The sequence below is a fragment of the Zalophus californianus genome, chromosome 1 (genome assembly GCF_009762305.2).
Source record: "Zalophus californianus isolate mZalCal1 chromosome 1, mZalCal1.pri.v2, whole genome shotgun sequence".
NCBI lineage: Eukaryota > Metazoa > Chordata > Mammalia > Carnivora > Otariidae > Zalophus > Zalophus californianus.
In genome coordinates, this window is record NC_045595.1 from 170933216 (window position 1) to 170953603 (window position 20388).

The window sequence follows — 20388 nt, forward strand, 5'->3', positions numbered from 1 at the left end:
AATGCTAATTTACATACATGGATTTTTCCATGTATGTAAAAATCCTCTCATGTTAAGGTCTTCAGATATTCAGTCAGTGTAGTGAGTATTAAAATGCTTGCGTAAATGCAGGAATCAAAAAGGACTTCTAGAAAAAGTTCTCTACTTCTTCTCAGACCCTGCACAAAGTTCCTCGGCTCTCAGCATCCACCTTCCTTTGGAGAATCTACCTCTGGGAGTTCTCATGCTATCTGATGCTGCCTACTAGCCCTTCACACATACCCTCCCCTTCAATCCCAGCCCCAGAAAGAAACTCTAGCGTCTTCTAAGACTTAGTTCACGAGTTAACTCCAGAGCAAACCTATCCCAAGGCCCCCTTCCTGCTAACAGGGAAGTTAGCCTTTGATCTGTGGGTGCACAGAGCCCTGAGCACAGCATTTGCCATATTAAATTATAAAGATCTAGGCACTTATTTATTTCCCCCCCTGCTCGCCTGGTGGCCATTTGAAGGAAGGTATGGTGTCTTAATCATCTTTATATTTTTAAATGCCCCCCCCCACAAAATTTGGGAAATGGTATATGTGTAATAACTTTCTGTGCATTAATGAATGACTAAATAAAGCAATGATAGTAAATGCTTAGTGTGCTATTCCAGACTGTCTTAATTATTATAGATGATATAAAAGTGTTTTAAATTGTGAACTCCAATTCCATTGACTCTAAAGATGGATGGTAGAAAAATTTGATGTTCTAATGTTTTCAGGTTAAACATATAATTAACAAAACATGATAGAATCCACATGAATAAGTAATCCACTTACCAGTATTCCACTATCTAATACATTTTCTCCCCAACTTTAAAGCAGCAACATTAAGAATACCAGACTTGTCTACATGATAAAGAGAAAGTAAACCTCCTTTGACACAATGTCAAATTTTCATCAACTGTGCTCCTTATGTATTTCTTGAATTTTAGCTGAAATATTGTATTTCAGACTATATAATTGCTGGCCCCTCAAATCCTATCACACCACTATTGTAAAATCTTGTATTGGTCACATGCATGTTTTTACTGTCCATCATAAAGCACACGAAGGAGAAGCAGAGAGAAAGGCTTTGTCTTACAAAAGTGGTTTTAGCCTCAGTATGTGTGTCAGGCTAGATCAAAGACTATTATGAAACAAACTCAAAAGTGAATAAGGTAAATGTCTATGAAAACACACAAAAAGAGAAAAATCCATGTATGTAAATTAACATTACTGGAGAAATCTGATATCAAAATATAGTAATTATTCAGAAATCACAAGAGCCTTATATGAAGATCCAGAAGCCTGAATAAATTACAAGAAATTTTAGTTTGGTTGGTTTTTCTTTCAAAGCTTTAAGTTTTATACTTAAAACCAACTCTCAACAGGCTGCAGTATTTTTTTTTCCTCAAAAGATGATAAAATAATTCTGAAGAAATGGCTACACAAAGAAATATACATGTCTACAGAAATAGGAAATGAGATAGGAAGCAGAATTTTATTCTAGTAACCTTAGTTCTCTTACTACCAACTCCCTCCTAAAGAGACCTCAAGACATTTTATCCTGCACCAATCCAATAATGCACCTTTTCATCTAAAAGGTATTCTAATAAGATAAACCATACAGGAAAACCCATTAAATTTCAACTCCCTCTAATAATGCCTTCTGGTAGTTTTGGAGTCCTTTGGGGGGTGGGTTGAGGGGAATAATTTTCCTCCATTTTTTAGGATTTTCTGGGTAGTTTCAACTAAAATGATTAAATTGATTTATACAAACTAGTTTAAATTTCTAACTCGATAATCTCCTGCAGCACCTGGGTGGAAGTGTTATATAATTGTAACTAAAATATGCACTGTTTATACTGAACAACTATATTATCATGTTTTAAAGCACTGAACATCAAAGTTTCAAGCTCAGCTTCATGTACTGTAATTAGTTCTGTCAGGTACTGATGACCTGCACTCCCTCTTTTTAAAAGGTTAGTCATGCCAATGTAGTCTATTTTCTACATCATTCTTTCCCAGGATGCAGTTGAGTCTCCATAATTTAGTATTAAGAATATAAAACTGTCCTTTAATTGCTAATTTTCCCTAGTAAATAAAGTAGAAATGTCAAAAACATGTAATTTTAAAAATAAACTGAAGATGGAAAATTAAAAAGATTTTTCATAAGCTGCATAAAGGGAGTATTAATTTCAGGTATTATATAAACTGTGTATGGGATCTACAGTTCATCCTATGCAACCAGATATGTGTTCCTCCCCCCTCAAAAGACAGCCATGTCTTCTTGTGCAGTGTCAGCTGCATTCCTGAGACACGATGGTCAAGGTCAGGTCTCAAATGGACTGGTGTCTGATCTCCAGGGTTTTAACTCTGGCAAAGTGGATACCGTTGCCACCAATGACCCCTTCATTGACCTCAACTATATGGTCTATATATTCTGGTATGATTCTACCCATGTCAAATTCAATGGCATGGTCAAGGCTGAGAATGGGAAACTTGTCATCAGTGGAAAGTCCATTTCCATCTCTCAGGAGTGAGATCCTGCCAACATCAAATGGAGTGATGCTGGTGCTGCATATGTTGTGGAGTCCACTGGCACCTCTGCCACCATGGAGAAGGCTGGAATTTTCTTGAAGGGTAAAACCAAGAGGGTCAACATTCTGTCCCTTCTGCTCATGCTCCCATGTTTGTGATTAGTGTGAAACATGAGAAGTATAACAACTCCCTCAAGATTGTCAGCGATACCTCCTACACCACCAGCTGCTTGGCCTTTCTAGCCATGGTCAACCATGACAACTTTAGCATTGTGGAGGGACTCATGACCACAGTCCATGCCATCAGTGCTGAAGACCATGATGACCCTTCTGTGAAGTGGTGGTGTTATGGCCAAGAGGCTGCCCAGAGCATCATCCCTGCTTCTACTGGCATCACCAAAGTTGTGGGCAAGGTCATCCCTGAGCCGAATGGGAAGCTCCCTGGCATGTCATTCCATGTCCTCACCCTCAGCATGTCAGTTGTGGATCTGACCGTCAGGTCAGGCGAAAGCCTCCAGATACGAAGACATTAAGAAGATAGTGAAGGTAGTGAAGCAGGCATCAGAGGGTTGTCTCCTGAAACTTTAATAGTAACCCCCACCCTTCCATCTTTGATGATGAGACTGGCATTGACCTCAAATACCATTTTGTTCAGCTCATTTCCTGGTACAACAATGAAGTTAGCTACTGAAACCAAGTCGTAGACTTTAGGATCCACATGGCCTCCAAGGAATAAGAGCCCCCTGGATCATCAGCTCTGGTAAAAGCACAAGAGGAAGAAAGAAGCCTCAGCCACTGGGGAGTCCTTGCCCCCTACTCATCCCCAACACACAGAGACGGTCTCAACCTTGAAACTGATGTTTCTATCCCAGGCCCCCTAAAGGACAGGAGGGGTTTAGAAAGCGCTACCTTGTCATAGATCAATAAAAAATACTGTACCCAGACCAAAAAAAAGGGGGGGAGAACAAAATAACTTACCTATACATTTCAAATATTTAAGCAGACATATGTACATATTAGAAATCTGAAAAGGTTTATGCTGTACTCTTTTTTGCATATATTTGATATACTTGATATTTCAAAGGTCAACCAAAGACATGTGTCATTCTTCAAAGATAATTCTAAACAACCCAAAAATATAGCCTTAGAGCAAAGTATCTAACTCATTTTTATGAAAGTATGATTAAGCTACCTTTTCAGCATGAAGCTATATTTCCTTTCAAATTACATAGTTAACAATATCTTCTCTTACAATAGGGAAGACATTTAACTTTTCCATGTAAAGAAAAGTTGCAAATCCAGCAATTTTTAATTTTATTTATTATTATTTGGGGGGGGCGGGGAAGGGGGAGAGCGAGAGAATCTTAAGCAGGCTCCAATGCCCAGTGTAGGGCAGGTGATGCGGAACTTGAGCTCACAACCCTGATCATGACCTGAGCCAAAAAAGAGAGTCAGACGCTTAGCCGACTGAGTCACCCACATGCCCCCAGCAATTTTTTTTTAAATCACAATAAAGTTTGGTAGAAAAAATTTTCATTATGGATATGAATCTGTTGAAAACAAAAATCATAGAACTTTTTAAAGATTTCAACCCAACAATGAAGTAGGTTCCTAATAAATTACTCTGGAAGCATAAGTTAATATATGGAAGATATTCTAAAAGTTGTTACCAAACAGGTTTAATGAAAGGCTTTATGGATACTAAAAATGAATTCTGCATAGTAAACTCTACATAAAAACAATTACAAAGCTGTTCATTAGTTTTAATTAAGTGAAGATGAAATCATTTACAATGGCTTTTGAGGAGGATTTTTTTTTAAACACTTCAAATTATAGGTCATAACTTACCTAAATTTTGAAAACTGTAATAGTGATTTCAAATGTATGTTTGATATTATAGTAATGGGACAGCATTATACAGCACAGAATATTTTATAAACTTGTCTAAATTAAGCTAATTATTAACCCTTTTTAATACCCTGATTATAAAAGATCTATAGAGGGAAAAGGGGGGCATTTTTACATGAAAAAGGTGATGCAAAACCTGAAAATTCTTCCTTATATTAAAAAACTGAAATTTATTACACTGAAATCTCCTACTAATTTCAGAAGTATAAATTCTGATGAGAGAAAACACTCTCTAAAGGCCTGAGATAGAAGAGAGGCCATTTCAGGTTCCTTTCTAAGTCAGCATGACTGTATGTTAACTTTGTTTAATCCAGAAGCCTGATTTATGGCTCACCAAGCATACACTATACACCTGCTTCATAAATGAGTGGCTTAACAGAAAACCATCTTGTCCTTATGATATTGATCAATGCTCCTACTCCTTGCATTTCTTGATGTTAAAACCTGTGATTCCTGCCTATATGCTAATCTATAATCTTTTGAGCTTTACAAGATGTAAAAAAGCATATAATCCTGTAAAAACTGTTCATTCCCCAGAGCACTTTCTTCCTTGTGAAGTGCATGTTTTCCGGCCAGCTGTTCTAACTTGGGCTTGAATAAAAAACTTACCTTCAGAGATTCAACAAATCCTAATTTTAAATAACATTTTATATTTAGAATATTCTCAGGATCTTGATAAAAAATTAAATATATCCTTGCTTTTAGTAAATTCATATCACAGAACTAAAACAACTTTAATACTTATAATACAGTCTTAAAATTATTAGTAAATATCTTCTCCAGATATATTAAATTTCTAAAATTGGTTATAAGTAGTTCTTAACCATATTGTCAAAATAAACTATTAGCCAAAATGGTATTCAACTTTTATATAATTCCTCAACAAGTTGACATTTGTCAATAGGAAGTTACTAACTGCAATTCTACACCTGATAATTTGTAGGACTTCTGAAGCTGGGCCAGAGGAAGCTTGTATCTCAGTCAAGACAAAAGCTGTGTGGAGCTGGTTCTGGTAACTGCCTCAAGTAATTATTCTATTAATAAGGAGGGCTTTTCCAACAAGAAATAAGAGGCACAGTATCATCTTCCATTTTCTTCTGTCTAGTACCAAAGAAATAAACCTGACCTACTAATCAAAACCAAAGGAGGATTTAAAAAAAAGAGGGGGGGGGAATACAACCTTTCCATTTCACCTAATTCCCATACAACAGCCTCAAAATCCCCACCACTTTAATACTCTGGTACAAAAAGCCATCTGGAGAGGTGTTAGAAGACTGCTGGGCCCTAGTCCCAGAGATTCTGATTCAGTGGGTCTGAATCAGATAATTTGTATTTCTAATGATTCCCAGGTGATGCTGATGCTGCTAATCCAAATACCACATTTTAAATAGCACTACTTTAGATAATCCTTTATTACAGAGATACTCCAATTTAACCATTTTTCTGCTGTTGAACGTTTGTTTCTAATGATATGTTCCTGCAAATAATGTTTCAGCAAATACTCGTGTCTATCATTAGAAATAACATACAAGCTTTTTAAGGTTCTTGATACACGTTGCTCTAAGCTATACCTTCCACTCCTAGCACTGTATATGGAGCATCAGCTCTATCAGCTGAGTAATACAGAAAATCATCATTTACTGTTACTGTTATCAATTTAATAGGAGAAAGGTTATTCTATTTTAGTTTGCATTTCCTTCACTGCTGGTGAGAACAAGCCTTTCTTCCACTTACGTATTAGCACTTAATATTTCTTTTGTTTATATTGGTTGCTGTTTTTTTCTATTGTTGAGCTAGTGTCTAAAATGTTTATCAGTTAAAGCAATCTATGATATTTTTTGAACCTAATTTTCTCACTTGCCCATATAAGGTATCATTGTTTATTTTGTTTGACATATGGAGTTTGAAAACTAGAAGTGATCCAATCTACTGATCTTTCCTGACACTTTCCATTGCTATCATGCTTAGAAAACTGTTTCTTACCAACACAGAATAATTCCCATTTAGCTACTCTTAGTTTTGTATTAAAAAAAAAAAAAATTGTTCCTCAATTTTGTTTTAGTATAACGAGTTAAGTATCTAGCTTTTATTTTTCTCCAAATTGTTCATCAATTTCCCAAAGTCCTCCTGCATATAATACAGGAAAAAAACATTAAAAAAAAAAAGGACATAAAAATGCCATCACATTCAAGGGTTCAAATCACATATATACAAGGGTCTACTTCTGGACAATCCATTCTGTTCCACTTAAATGTTTAGTAAATATTACATCAGTAGGACACGGTTTCAAATTCTGTAGCTTTACCAGCACACTGACATCTGGTAGGGCAAGCCCTACCCCATCCATCATGATGGGCAAACTCAAATCTGTCTGGGTTTCATTTTCTCACAAGTGTTAGTTGGGTCTGCGTCTACTTCTGGAACTTGCTATGAGGAATTAGCTCAAAATATATACATGAAGACACTCTGAAACTATAAAGAACTACACAGTGAGCTCTAAGTTATCATCTACATTTGACTATATAATTATAGATGACCTCTTCAAATAATACAATTCACAGGTAGAAGTTAACATGAATAAAATATCAGTTATGAATACTTCTGTGTTACACAAAATGGATAATTGTTATATACATTTTCTGTGTAGAAAATAATCCTAGCTCATCTGAGTAAAAGAAAAACAAGTTGGTGCCTGTTTGTGAGTCAAAGAAAGAAAAAAGGGATGGTGAAATCATTACATCTGTGCAAGATTTCAGTTTCTCAAAGCTGTGGAAACAGATAACAAGGCCAGTTTTACAAGTAGAAGTCAATTTAATTTTTTTAACCCCTTTAATTTCATTCCACAAAGAAAAGATATTAACAGAATGTGAATACAAACCTTAGAATCATTTTTGTTCCCAAAATGCAGATCCTGACTCACTGCCTGTCCTAATACAGGAAGAATTCAGACAACAGAAAACACTCTCATTCAAGGAAGTCTTAAATTAGAAATAAATCTTGTACTATAACAAAGTTAGCACCTAAAAGGTATCAGCACTGCCCCTTAAAAAGGTCCAAAGGCCCTAGATCATATGTATGGTACACAGAATCATTTTTTTTTTAACCTAGTAGCAGGGACATTAGAGAATACTTTTTCTAATCCCCTTAATTAATAAGAGAACTAAGGCTTAAAAGCTAGGTCCAAAACCTCACTTTTTTGGCTAAGTAAACTGTAAACTTACTTTAGTAAATCACTGGTTTCCTGTTCACTATCCTGTGTTGTATCCAAAGAAAAGACATCTGACGGTTCAGCTGAGTTGGACTCGGATTCTTCTGCTGGAAGCGCCTGGGTTTCCACGGAGCCACCAAAAATCTCCCTCTCCCTTTTCACCCCTTCCTCAGGATGGTCACCGGCATTTTGTAGATCTTTCTCAGTTCTGTCATGGTTATCTTTGAAAGAAGATTGCTTGGCATCACCAAGAGATGATTTTCCTGAGATATTGAATAAGTTACCAAGAAACTGAAAAAAGCTTTCTTTTGGCTGTCTATCGTTTTCTCCTATTTTGGTATCTGAGGTGGAACGGGAAAGGTCATTAGGCTTTTTGGAATCTTCCTGCGTTGGAGGAGTGACTAGCTTCTCAGCATGGTTCTTTTTGTCCTCACTTTGGGGAATCTTTGAAAAAGAAATAGAGAATTAATAAACATCATTAAAAAAAAATCACACAAATCAACTAATAACTTCTTATATGACACACTTTGTGCCAGACGCCAGGGATACATCTGTGAGTAAGACTGATGGCTTCTGATTCCTCCGGCCGTTTACAGTCTAGTGAAGGGCATGGTCAGCACAACTTAAAGCTATATGGTAAATGTCATGAAGGGAGAAATACAGCCCATGTGGGAAGCCAGAACAGGAGTAACCAGTCCAGGGTTGTTGGCAGTGACAGCAGAGGAGGTAAGGCAGAGGAGGATTCCTAGAAGTGCCCTCGGAGGACACGTACTACGTGACTATGTGATGCTTGTGCATCACCCTCCTTCCCTAGCTCTCTCTCCTCCTCCTCCCCCACTCTATTCAGTGATGTGCCAGCTTCTAGGAAGCTAAAGATGAATGGAGGTTAGGGTACAAAATGAGAAGAGTGAGGGATGTGTAGGGAGAGATAAGTAAAGGGACAGATCATGGCAAATTTTATGCATATTTAAATTTAGCCTTAATTACTCAGAGCTACTGGACAGTACTTTCAAGCACTCTGTACATTAGATAACACCTAAATAGACCTCATTTCAGCACTGTCCTAACCCATGAAGAAGCTGTCACATTGTGTAAAATTGTTTCTCAGCAAGATGAGGAAAGACAGCAACATGGTGTTACCAGTTCAGAGAAAAAGCCCACTATCCTTAGTAGTAAACCACAAAATCCTCAGATGTGCATTAATGCAAACCCTGTGCAGTACTGGGAACTCTTGCAGATGTTCAACACTTCCACGGGTGTGTTTTACCTGCTCATGATGAAGTTACTAGTAAAACACACTTACACTCCTGTGTACTCTCTGTGAGCAAAGACTGAGCTGCTCTATCAAAGAGTTTACTGGCACTCCCTGTCACACTCTCCCCTGAAGCTTCATTAACCTTAGGCCCATGTGCCAACTCAGCCTGCCTTCCAAACATGCCTACTCACCTACTTGTAAAAGGAATGCCTGTCTGACAGTATCTGTCAGATGTCATGCTCACTAGTCCATGCACACTAGCTCCAGTGTGAGTCAGAAAAAAGATCAGAACAGCAAGGTAAAACCACCTTAGGGCACTGTCAGTTCACATGACAAAGTTTTATAAGAGGCTGATTCTCAAGGAGGCAAGAGCATCATAATTTCAATGTTATTTGTGTACCTCGTTCCATATTTTAATCCAAATTCAAAATAGTTTTAATGGAGTGTTCCACTAACCACTAATACAATTTAGCATATGAAAGCTTGAGAAAAGGTTTAGAACCTATTAGCCCAGGTAATTAATATCACACAATATTTAAAGTCTGTTCTCCACCTTCAGAGTCAGAGGGTACTTTTGAGGAAACATTCAGATAGCAATTTTCTATGTGTTAGGAGCTTAAGAAACTCGTGAGTCTCCACATTTAGAATATGACCAACCTTCCAGAGTCACTCAAAAGTCTCACCTTTTACTGGTTTCAACTGCAACTCACTCTCACTTATCTCCACCTCATCCCTCCAACCTTGTGCTCATTATTGGGAGAATGTGCTATAAATTAGCTGTGTCCTCTCCTCACATAAAGGGCCTCTCAGTTTGGCAAAAGAAATGCTAGCTGACTTTTCCAAAATGCTCATGTGTATGAAGATATACATTTTTTGTCCTTTAACTATGCCATTTAATTTGTTGTAATTATCAGCCACAACATTTCTTCCTGAGTTAAAATGAACTAAGACTGTAACATGAACATAACAGTGAATTTCTTTTTTCTATAGCTAGTATGAATGACTGCTCTTCCTGGGTAGCTATCTGAAGGAAGTAAACCATAGGCTATTCATTAGAATATCATAAGTATTCTTAAAATGCTTCAGAGATTCACAAGAGTCTTATAAAATTGGGGCAATGGTTTAAAAAAAGGGAGGACATTAATAGAACATGGAGATTACATTTTTTGACATCGATAAAATCTCAAGACGACTTCTGTCAAAAATACTATTTATTTCACTGCCTCAGCTATTTTTTACTTGATAATTCCTTCCAAAATACAATAAACTGCTTTCTAAACAAAAGAGGTACATTTTGCTAAACAAGTGAAAACCTTTACATTTAACTTTTATTTTTTAAAAAGATTTTACTTATGTATTTGAGAGAGACAGAGAGAGAGGAGAGAGAGTGAGCAGGGGAGGAACAGAGAGAGAGAGATGGACAAGACGACTCCACCAAGAGCATGGAGCCCCACGTGGGGCTTGATCTCACGACCCTGAGGATCATGACCTGAGCTGAAATCAAGAGTCAGAGGCTTAACCGACTGAGCCATCCAAGTGCCCCTAGATTTAACCTTTTTAAAATTATACAAAAATTTTTTTTTGAAAATCACTTTTTTCCTTCCCTTTATTTTCAGTTTCTTTGCTATTCCAGAATCCCTGTATCTTCAGTTTACTAAAGAGCATTTTTTGTCCTTAGATGTCTCCATTTCTTAATTTTTCCCTAATAAACTTCTGAGAAATTTGTGTCAGTGAAACACTCCCAAGAAGAAAAAAGCATCTAAATCTAGGAACAAAAACTAGCAGAAAAGAGCACTGCTATTCAAAGTAAACACAATAAATTCTTTATTTATATAATTAAAATTTTAAGTCTGATCTAAAACAGCTGCTCTTTCCCCTCAGCCTAAACAACAATAAAATTCAGCCTGCCACAAGCGAAGGCCAATGGAAGTTGCTGCCTGCCAACAGGACTGCCTGCCAATGTTCCAACGAGTAGAATGAAAGCAGTCAGGATTCAAGCAAACAAAACATCAATTCCAGTTGCTCTCAAAGATGCTGGCATTCCACATATAACAACAAAGGCTACTGATGAAGGCATATGTAACTGGGGAATCTGAAATTTTTTCCCTTCACACTCAATTTGCTATAATGCAATGTCCTTAGGTCAATTTCATCCATCTATCTCCTCTCTTTGCTATGTGCCTAACACAGGGAAGCACAGGAAAGCATCAGGGACACTGATTAGTAAGACATAGTTTCAGCTTCAAGGAGCTTACAGTCTAGCAAGACACTCATTGCTTCTCACTGTGTGGGGCTTACAAGAGAATCCACTGCATAGAGGAGGTAACATTTGAGCTTGCTCCTGAAGGGTGAGAAGAGCATCCTAGACACACAGTATAATATGTACAAAGACACAGAATTATGAACTCTGTTTATCATGGCAGGGGTGTGGCTGAAGAAGACTGGGGTACAGAATAGAGAATGAAGTGGATAAGATGACTAATAGAAGCAGAAGCTGAAGGATAACAAAGTCATAGATCACTAAGTTTTCTAAATTGGGCAACAATTTGAGTAAAGTAAAAAATGGATACAGGAAATAGGAGAGGTGAGATCCGGATCTTGTGGGGATGGGAGGAGGTAAGGCAACAAATTACTTAGATGTCAAACACTGAATTTTTAGTCCCCTGCTGATGTAAAGATGAGATGTCTGGAAAGTAGAAGTTCAGTTTAAGAACACAATTTGGCCATACACAGTGTATGCAGGATAAAAAGGGCTCTAGGGAAAAAAAAGATTAAAAGGAGGTGCAAATTAGAGAGAAATCAGTGAGAGATGGAGAAGGCAAAAACCAGACCAGGTCATCCCTCCAGAATACTGGTCTCCAAAGGCAAAGGACAAAGACTATTTCCAAAAGCAAGTGGGGAGTAAATGCCAAATGCCACTGTGAGGTCTAGAAAGATGACTATCCTCCCTCCCCCACTGTTCTTCAAAAACAACGGGCACACTCATGCCTCGGGAACTATATGTACATCGACTCTTCTCTCTGCTTAGATTTTCTTCCCCCCACATAGCTATATGACTCACTCCCCCTCACCTCCTTCAGACCTTTACTCACAAGTCACCTCTTCATTGAAAGCTTTCCCAGTCACTCCAAAATTGTCAATTCCTCCACTCTGAAAGTGCCAATATCCTCTCTCTGCTTTTTCTCCTTTGTACTTGCTAGTGTCCAAATATACATACACATATACACTTCCATTATTTAATATCCGTTTCTTCCTCTAGAAAGTAAAAGCCACAAGTGCAGGGATTTTTGTCTATTTCATTCAGTGCAGTATCTCTAGCATCTTGAGATGTGTCTGACAATCAGAGGTGCTCCAATAGTTGTTGGATTAGTAAATAAGTAATGAGGACTATACAGAAGCCCCACGAATGCAGGAGGAATAGTCTTAACAGCTCAGGAATGTGTTGAGTACAGCCCCAAACTCAAGGTGTTAAGCTGTGAGTAGGCAGGCAAGGGAATAGGAATAGTCAGTAAACAGAAGGGAATATTTTGAGAAATTTTTTTAACAACAACAAAAAAGACAGAATATGACAGTTTAAGGTCTAAGACAGAATAAATGGTTTTTTGTTCTTGTTTTGTGGATCAGCTCTATACCTAACTGGAAAGAGAGTAACTGCTGTATGCGAGAGAAGGATGCCAGGTCCCAGAGTGAAAAGCATAAAGTGAGATAAAGAGACCAGTAGAGTCTCTAATACTTCTTCTAATAAAGGGAAAGTATTAGCCTTGGAGAGGATTAGGGACACGTCCTCTTCCAGGTAAAGAGGTAAGGAAGTGGCTAAGGCCTGAGCAATTCTGTAAATGGAGAAGACAAAGAGCAAGGTCCACCAAGTGGCTCTGACCTCAGTAAGTGAGAGGAGAGATGGCAAGCCAAAGGAGGGACACACAGGTGGAGCTGGGACTTGGGCTCCCCAAATAGAGAAGACTTGGACGAGTGTCTCTGGGGAATGCAGTACTAGGCTGAAATGGGTATACCAAGTAGCAGTTAGGGTCCATGCAAGCTCGAAATCATTCATTCATTCAGTAAATAAGAGCAAGATACCTTTCCAGGTGTTTAGATGCAACAGGAAAAAAACAAAAAAAAACAAAACACACCAATAGCCCGGCTTTCATGGAGCCCATATTCTAGTGACATGAGAATTTATTTGCAGGTCCAACTGGTATCAGTTTGTCACCCCCTCGAGTATCCTAGAGCATGTGGCAGGTGCTGTGCCAACATGGTAAGTGGCACAGAGAATAAAGTCAAAAAGGTCACGGGATAGAGACTGTCACCAAAGAGCCTGTTGAGTGGAAAATAATGAAGAGCCAGGTGACTCTTCTTTTACAGTCTCAAGTACCTGGCTTGGTCACCCTTTCTACCTCAGACTCTGCCTTGATTGTGCGTAGTAGAAAGGATGATCCTTCCGAACACCCTGACTCCCAGTTCCTTAACACCCTCAACTCCAGTGACTTCCACCTCCACTCTTCTTGCCTCTTCCATTAACTCTGATCCTAGTGAGTCACCCATAACTGTGTCACCTCTGAAACTCAATCTCAGGCATTCCCCATGTGCACACCCTCTCTTCCTTCTGGCTGTCTTACTCTACTGTCCCAGGTGTACCCACCACACCACTCCTCCTGCCCCATCACAGCTTCTGTCTTCTCCTACACTGTCCCTTTCAGTTCCCATTGTTTCCTATCTTTTCTACCCGGCCATCAAATACAGCCAGTAACCTCAAAGTCTCTGTTTTATTCCTTGGTCATCCCCACCGAGAAAAATTCCAGTTTTATCTTTTTCTAACTGAGTGAGCTTGCTTTAAAACACCACAAGGATATTCACGCCATGCAGATTTGGGCTGCGAACAATTCACAATTTACAGCCCCAGCTGGAAATCTCTCTGTAACCTTTCCTTATTTTCCACAGCAGCTCTTTCACCTTTCCCACCCACTCCACTATCCAACCCCCTTGCTCAGCAGAGGTCACTACTATTTCATGCAGATATTCCCCCATAGCCCTGACTCCTGCAGCATCGGCACACTTCCTTCACTCACTAGCACACTCACCACGAAGGAAGGACTCCTCTTCCCAAGGTGAATTCCCTCACCAGGGCACCAATGCAGAGTCCTTGATGACTCCTTGGGAACCACAGTTCCTCATCTGCCCCTTCTGGAAGCCCACCATTCAAAAGTAAATGCACAAGGATAGCCCTCTCCTCTCTTTACTACCAACCTCCTCAAAAAAGGGTTCCCAACCCTCACCATTTTCTTTCCCCTTTCCTCCCAATCACTCTCTAAGCCCTTACAATCTGACTTCCTCCCTAGTTGTGCTGACCATAGTCTCTAAGAAACTCTGTCCCACTTACTAATTCAATGCACTTCTTACATGGTGCATCTGCAGAATGTGAGACTGAATCTCTTCCTGATAACCAATCTTCCACTTGCTTCCATAACATTACTCTGAGATTTTCCTTCTTCCTCTCAAACACTTTCTCCATCTCCTTCAAGTTCACATTATTCTAGCCATCCCTTACAGAACATATTTCTCCAATTTCTAGCCTGGGCCTGCTTTATGTTCATGATCTTCTTTACGAGGTTTCATTTCCCACAGATTAATCAGATGATTCCCAGATTTTGATTTGCAGCTCAGACAGTATGTTCAACTATCATTCAGGCATACATATATACCTGGGTACTTCACCGGAACCTCAAGCTCAATACAACCAAAACTGAATGTGTTCATGCTTTGTCTCCATTCTTTCATTTTCTGCACATCTTAATATTTCCGCTTGTTTAAAAGTCAGACAAAAACATCACCTGTTTCCTTGCTTGCACTGTCCCCAGTCCATTCTCCAGACAAAAACTAGAGCAATCTTTTATAATTCAAATCTGGTCATCCCTAAAGGCCTTTAATCACTATCATGGCCCTGCCGTCAGGATAAAATCCAACCTCTCAAGCATGGCATTCAAGGTGTTGGTGGGTCTAGCCCCCTGTATCTTTCTCCAATTTCATCTCTTGCCACTCACAATGCTTGTAAATACCTAATGTCATCATATCCACCCTCATTCATTCTCTCCCCATCTCTCTTCTCCTCTCTCTCTCTTCCTACAGAATGTCTTTGCAATAATGCTATTCCCACTGCTGAGACCACTTACTCCTTGCCCTCTTTGTCTGGAAAATTTCTATTACAACAGAAGTTTTTTCAGAATGGAAATCGCCTATGTACATGTTCTTCAAGTGAACATTCCTAACACATTGTTTTCCCTATCACCACAAAGTGAAAACAATTTCTTCCTGAATATGACTATCACCTAAAATAACAGGTACTAAAATCTGGCACTCATACACTAAAGCCAGCTGCTTACTTGAGAATTCTAGTTAATTTTCTCCTAAGACATCTGGTTGCTACATATTACTTGACAAATTTTTCAATATTTGAAATTCTACCACCAGTAGTTAAAATTTCCTCAATTTTGAGGAAAATATTATCAGATTATTACTGATATCTTGAGCTAGCTATAGATTAAATGGTGCTAAAATTTTAAATCAAAATTACTATTTACCTTCATCACAATGGATTTAATTTGTGATGGGATACCTGATTAATTCCATATAAACTACTGATACATATTTGCATGAACAAAATTTTTCAAATGGATCTCATGACTAATGGTAAGGTGCAAAGATGAGCAATTTATACCCCCACTGTTAAAGTAATTTTGCTTGAAAGATAACATTACATTTTTATCACAGCATTATTTTTCCACTAAAAAATTAGAACAGGCCAGCAGGTTGGCCTTCAACTATTTTGCTCTAAGCTAGTTATTGTTTAACATAACAAATTACCTACAACTTTTATGTCATGACTCAGTGTTGTGATCAGTTCTGAGATGTCACAAATAATTTATTATTAAAGTTAAAAAGCTGAAATTTCACTTTTTAAAAATGCTCTAGAAATTTCACTTTTTAAAAATGCTCTAGAATAGAATTTTTAAAAAATGCTCTAGAATGAGGTGTTACTTTCAGTTTTTCATTTCCATGTAATCTCTGATAAAGGGATGTAGTTATATATGGTGTACCAAATAAGAGCCTTTAACCATAAGTGACCCAAGACACTCATCCATCATATGTCTCAGAACAAACAACACAGGAGTAAAAACTGTTGATCTAAAAGAGAAAAGTCTGAAGTATAGAGTAGCAATGGGAATGGACAGGAAGAAAGGGCTGTTGATGGTACCTGGCACAATGGGAGACAAAATGATAGAATCATTTCCAAATATCAAGATTGGGTAATTGGTGGCACCTTGTAGCAGGACAGAGAACACAGAAAGAGAAGGCAACTAGCATAAAACAGTCTGAGTTCAACTCTGAATGTGTCAAATCTTATACCCAGCAACACCGGCAGGAAAGGTCCATCAAAGAATTGGTTCTATTACCCTGATGCTCAGCAAAACACGTTGGGCTAGAGGGACAGGTATGAGCTTTGTCACAGGCTTAGATGTAGGTAGAAATCAAATCAACCAGGGCAGGTTGTGTAAGGACAGAAGAAAAAAAGGAACAAAATGACATAAGATAGGAGAAAAGCCACTCCTTTCTGTTGTGGTATAAAGAGTTCTCCAATGAAAACACTGGGCCAGAATAATAAATGCTTTTATTTCTAGGAGAGCTTTTCAGAACCCCCTCTAATGTTCTTGAATCACTATCTGGCACCCATGAAGGTAAATGTACTCACAAAAATCTGGAGTATGTACATTACCTTTCATAAGTCTGTTTCCATTTTGATAAGGTACTCCATCATACCACAAAGTAGGACCATTACAGGTCTACGATAGAATGAGCTGCTGCAAATCAAACCAGGTGCCTTATAACGCATTCAACACCCACGAACTCTAAGATATCAAGGCCCCAGACCAGCCCCAGGTATACAGACAGGCTTCAGCCCTGCCAGTTCTTTCGGGCATCTGACCACAAGTGACACAGTGGGATCTCCACCTCAGATACTCTGACGGCATTCAGTCTTTAGAGAAGCAATCAAGGGGTGAGAATTTTTGACTTCTAGATACATTTCAATATGTCTATCTCCATGTATGCCTTCTTTTCAAATGTGATAGAGAATCAATGTTTCTAATAGTTATTTCTATACTATGCACCCAGAAAAAATCAGCACCATTCTCAAACAAGAGTTCTTTCTAAGGTTTAGCCAGACTTTATATGGCAAGAAGGCACCTCTTTCCCTGAGTAGCTGTGTTGTGTCCGGCATCGTGTAGTGCTATACATGTTATCCCAGTTAATTCCAAAACACTTCTATGAAATAGGAGTTGAATACCTCCCCTCCACCCATACAGATCAGCAAACCAAAGTTCAAAGAGGTTCAGTAAATTTTCCAAGATTACAAAACTACCACATGGAAAGCTGGGATTTAAGCCCAGATTTGTCTGATTCCAAAGACTGTTCTTTCCATCACAGCATATGTTAATTTAAAAACTTTTCCAAGGGGGGCCCATAGTTGGCAGAAGCAGAGAAATAGTGGCTTACTATGAGACCACTCATTCCAATCATCAACATTCCTATCAGTTAAAGCTAATCTATTTATAAATGGGTTCCAAATGTGATTAAGTTGAAATTTTTTTAAAAAAGAGTTCCTGTATTTGAAAAAGAAAAATTTGAAGATCTTTTATTAATTTGATGTCATACTGCTATTATCTGTATCGCTGAGAAAAAAGGGTAGCAAGCATTTATTAAGGCCGTAATTTATTTAAAAATTAGTTCAGTAATCAATTTTCCTGTAACCTAACCAAGAAAACATTTTTTTGAAAAGATTTTATTTATTTATTCATGAGAGACAGAGGGAGAGAGAAGCAGAGGAAAAGGGAGAAGCAGGCTCCCTGAGGAGCAGGGAGCCCGACTCAGGGCTCCATCCCAGGACCTGAACCGAAGGCAGATGCTTAAGGACTGAGCCACCCAGGCACCCACCAAGAAAACATTTAATGCATTTAAATTTGACTATCATTTCACTTTTGGCCAAAGGAAGTTGAAAAAAACAATAAGGAAAGAAGAGTTACAAAAACCAAAATATGAACAGATGTATAAATTTAATATATCCATCTTACTAAATAGCACTCTACATTCAATATAAAATTAATATAAAAACAATGACTATTTTTCTTCAGTAAGATATTCTTGAGCTATAATTTTTCCATCTTTACCTATCAGTAAACAGAGGCAATAGTTAAAAATGTATGGATCTTTGTTGTAAATGATTTACTTGTAAAATTAGTGTTATAAATCATAAAAATAATACGCACTAGACTGATACTCTTTGATTATTCATAGAACATCAAAGGCATCTATCAACCAGTGCCTCTTGAAAACCACTCCAGAATCTTCATTAAAGTTGTATGATTAGTTATAAGCAACAATTCTAAAATGGGACAAAAGTTAAATTTTACATAAAGCAGATGTCAAGCTACTGAGAACAAGCCTAAAAATCATCAAATTATTGAGGTCTGGGTTGGAGAATCTATAACCTATGGTCCAGGTTTAATTCATTTTATTTAGCTCATGAATCATTTCTGAAAATAGACTTAGTGCATAGCTCTTTTAATTTTTTTAATAAGATTTCTTTTTGGTAAATTTAGTTTATGAATATACCTTATAAATTAAATTCACAAATGGGAAGCATTATACAGAACTGCATCTGAATTCTCTTGTCTCCTCTCACTAACAGTGTGGGTTTTCTTAAGTGACAATCTCTGAGATTGACTTTCTTCAACTATAAAAAGAGATAAAAATTCTGATTAACACTGTTGATGAGCCACACATACTGACTGCTTCTCTTGTACAAAACATTCTAAAATGACAGTAAAGGAACGGTTTCAGTTATAAATACAAAGAGAGTAAGAGAGTACATATGAGCAGATAAGAGATTTCAAAACAGTTTTAGAAGGCAAAAGCGGATGGAGGCAGAATAACTCACCACAGGAAGCTTCTACCCAAGTGGCTGCAAGGGGGAACTCTGATCATGAGGGACACACTCTACTCCATAGACAGCCTGAAAAAGTTTAGGTTTTGAAGACACTAGGTACCACTTAGGGCAGTGTGAGACGTGGGATTAAAAGTAAAGAGTTTGGTTGAAAATCTTCAGATGGGGGGCGCCTGGGTGGCTCAGTTGTTAAGTGTCTGCCTTCGGCTCAGGTCATGATCTCAGGGTCCTGGGATAGAGCCCCGTATTGGGCTCCCTGCTCAGCGGACAGCCTACTTCTCCCTCTCCTGGAGACTCCCCCTGCTTGTGTGTCCCTCTCCCACTCTTCCTGCTTGTGTTCCCTCTCTCACTGTGTCTCTCTCTCTGTCAAATAAATAAAATCTTAAAGAAAAAGAAAAAAGAAAACCTCCAGATGGAATACCTGAACCCAGGGCTCTTCTCCCATCCCAATCAATTAAACGATCCTCCCTACCTCCCACCACCTCCACCTCCCAAATAAATACATGTAAAGAGAACATCTCTGAAGATACTGAGACTTTTGGGCAGACTGAATTTGAAGTACCAAAGGCCATCCATTCAGAAATGTCTGGAACCCCAACAATCAAGCTTAGAATTCAAAAGGGATGTCAAGTAGAGATCTGAGCACCAAAAAATGAAGCAATACGACTGAAAGATATTACTTTGGAAGACAGACATTGAAGACGACTGAGGACTTTGAGAAACATCTATATGAAAAGTAATTTGGCCAGAAAGTCAGAAGGAAATAGCCAGAGGCAATTGCGATGAAATACAATATTAATGGAAAAAAAGATAGAAAAGCAAATCTGTGGAAAGAAGATCTGGAAAATCAAGTGTCTCAACTGGTTAAATAAAATAAGAACTAAGAAAAGACTATTGACTGTGATTAGCAAGAGATCACTGGTTTCATGGAATGACTTTTACTCATTTAACTACTTAGTGAGCACTTATGACACACGTACCAGGCACAGTACTAAATTTCCCATGTCTGAGGGAACTAGAGAAGAGACAAGAATCAAATTAGAAAGGATTAAGAATTAAACAATGATTGGGAGTGACATGAAATGACAGACTGAAAGGAAACCAGACCCACCAAAGGGGAAAAAAAAGTGTGTTTTGTGTGTTTATTTTTTAAAGGAGGAGAGAGAGGGAGGTGGGAGGGGCCAAGGGGGATAGAGGGAATCTTAAGCAGGCTCCACACCCAGCACAGGGTCCGACACGGGGCTCTATCTCACAACCCTGAGATCATGACCCGAGCCAAAATCAAGAGTCGGATGCTTAACCGAATGTGCCACCCAGGTACCTCCCAAAACAACTGTGTTTCAGAAAAGAAAAAGAAGCCAGTGAAGATGAAAGGATGGATAGTCAAGGCAAGGTCTAAGAGAAGGCAGGAAATAAGAGTCCAAAACCAGGGGGACTAAAACCAGATCAAAAGCAAAGCAGGGGGCTTTAGGGAGTTTATC

General features: G+C 38.4%; 1 protein-coding gene and 1 long non-coding RNA gene across 2 annotated transcripts in view; one reads left to right on the plus strand and one right to left on the minus strand.

Annotated features, from left to right (window-relative positions):
- CRYBG3 (crystallin beta-gamma domain containing 3) overlaps positions 1-20388 on the minus strand; it is a 106457-nt gene that overhangs the window by 65766 nt on the left and 20303 nt on the right. Inside the window, exon 3 of the mRNA XM_027584692.2 lies at positions 7672-8102. Within this exon, the coding sequence (XP_027440493.2) occupies positions 7672-8102 (431 nt within the window). The remainder of the gene's footprint in view (positions 1-7671; positions 8103-20388) is intronic.
- LOC113917125 overlaps positions 1-20388 on the plus strand; it is a 45839-nt gene that overhangs the window by 2260 nt on the left and 23191 nt on the right. The window lies entirely within an intron of this gene.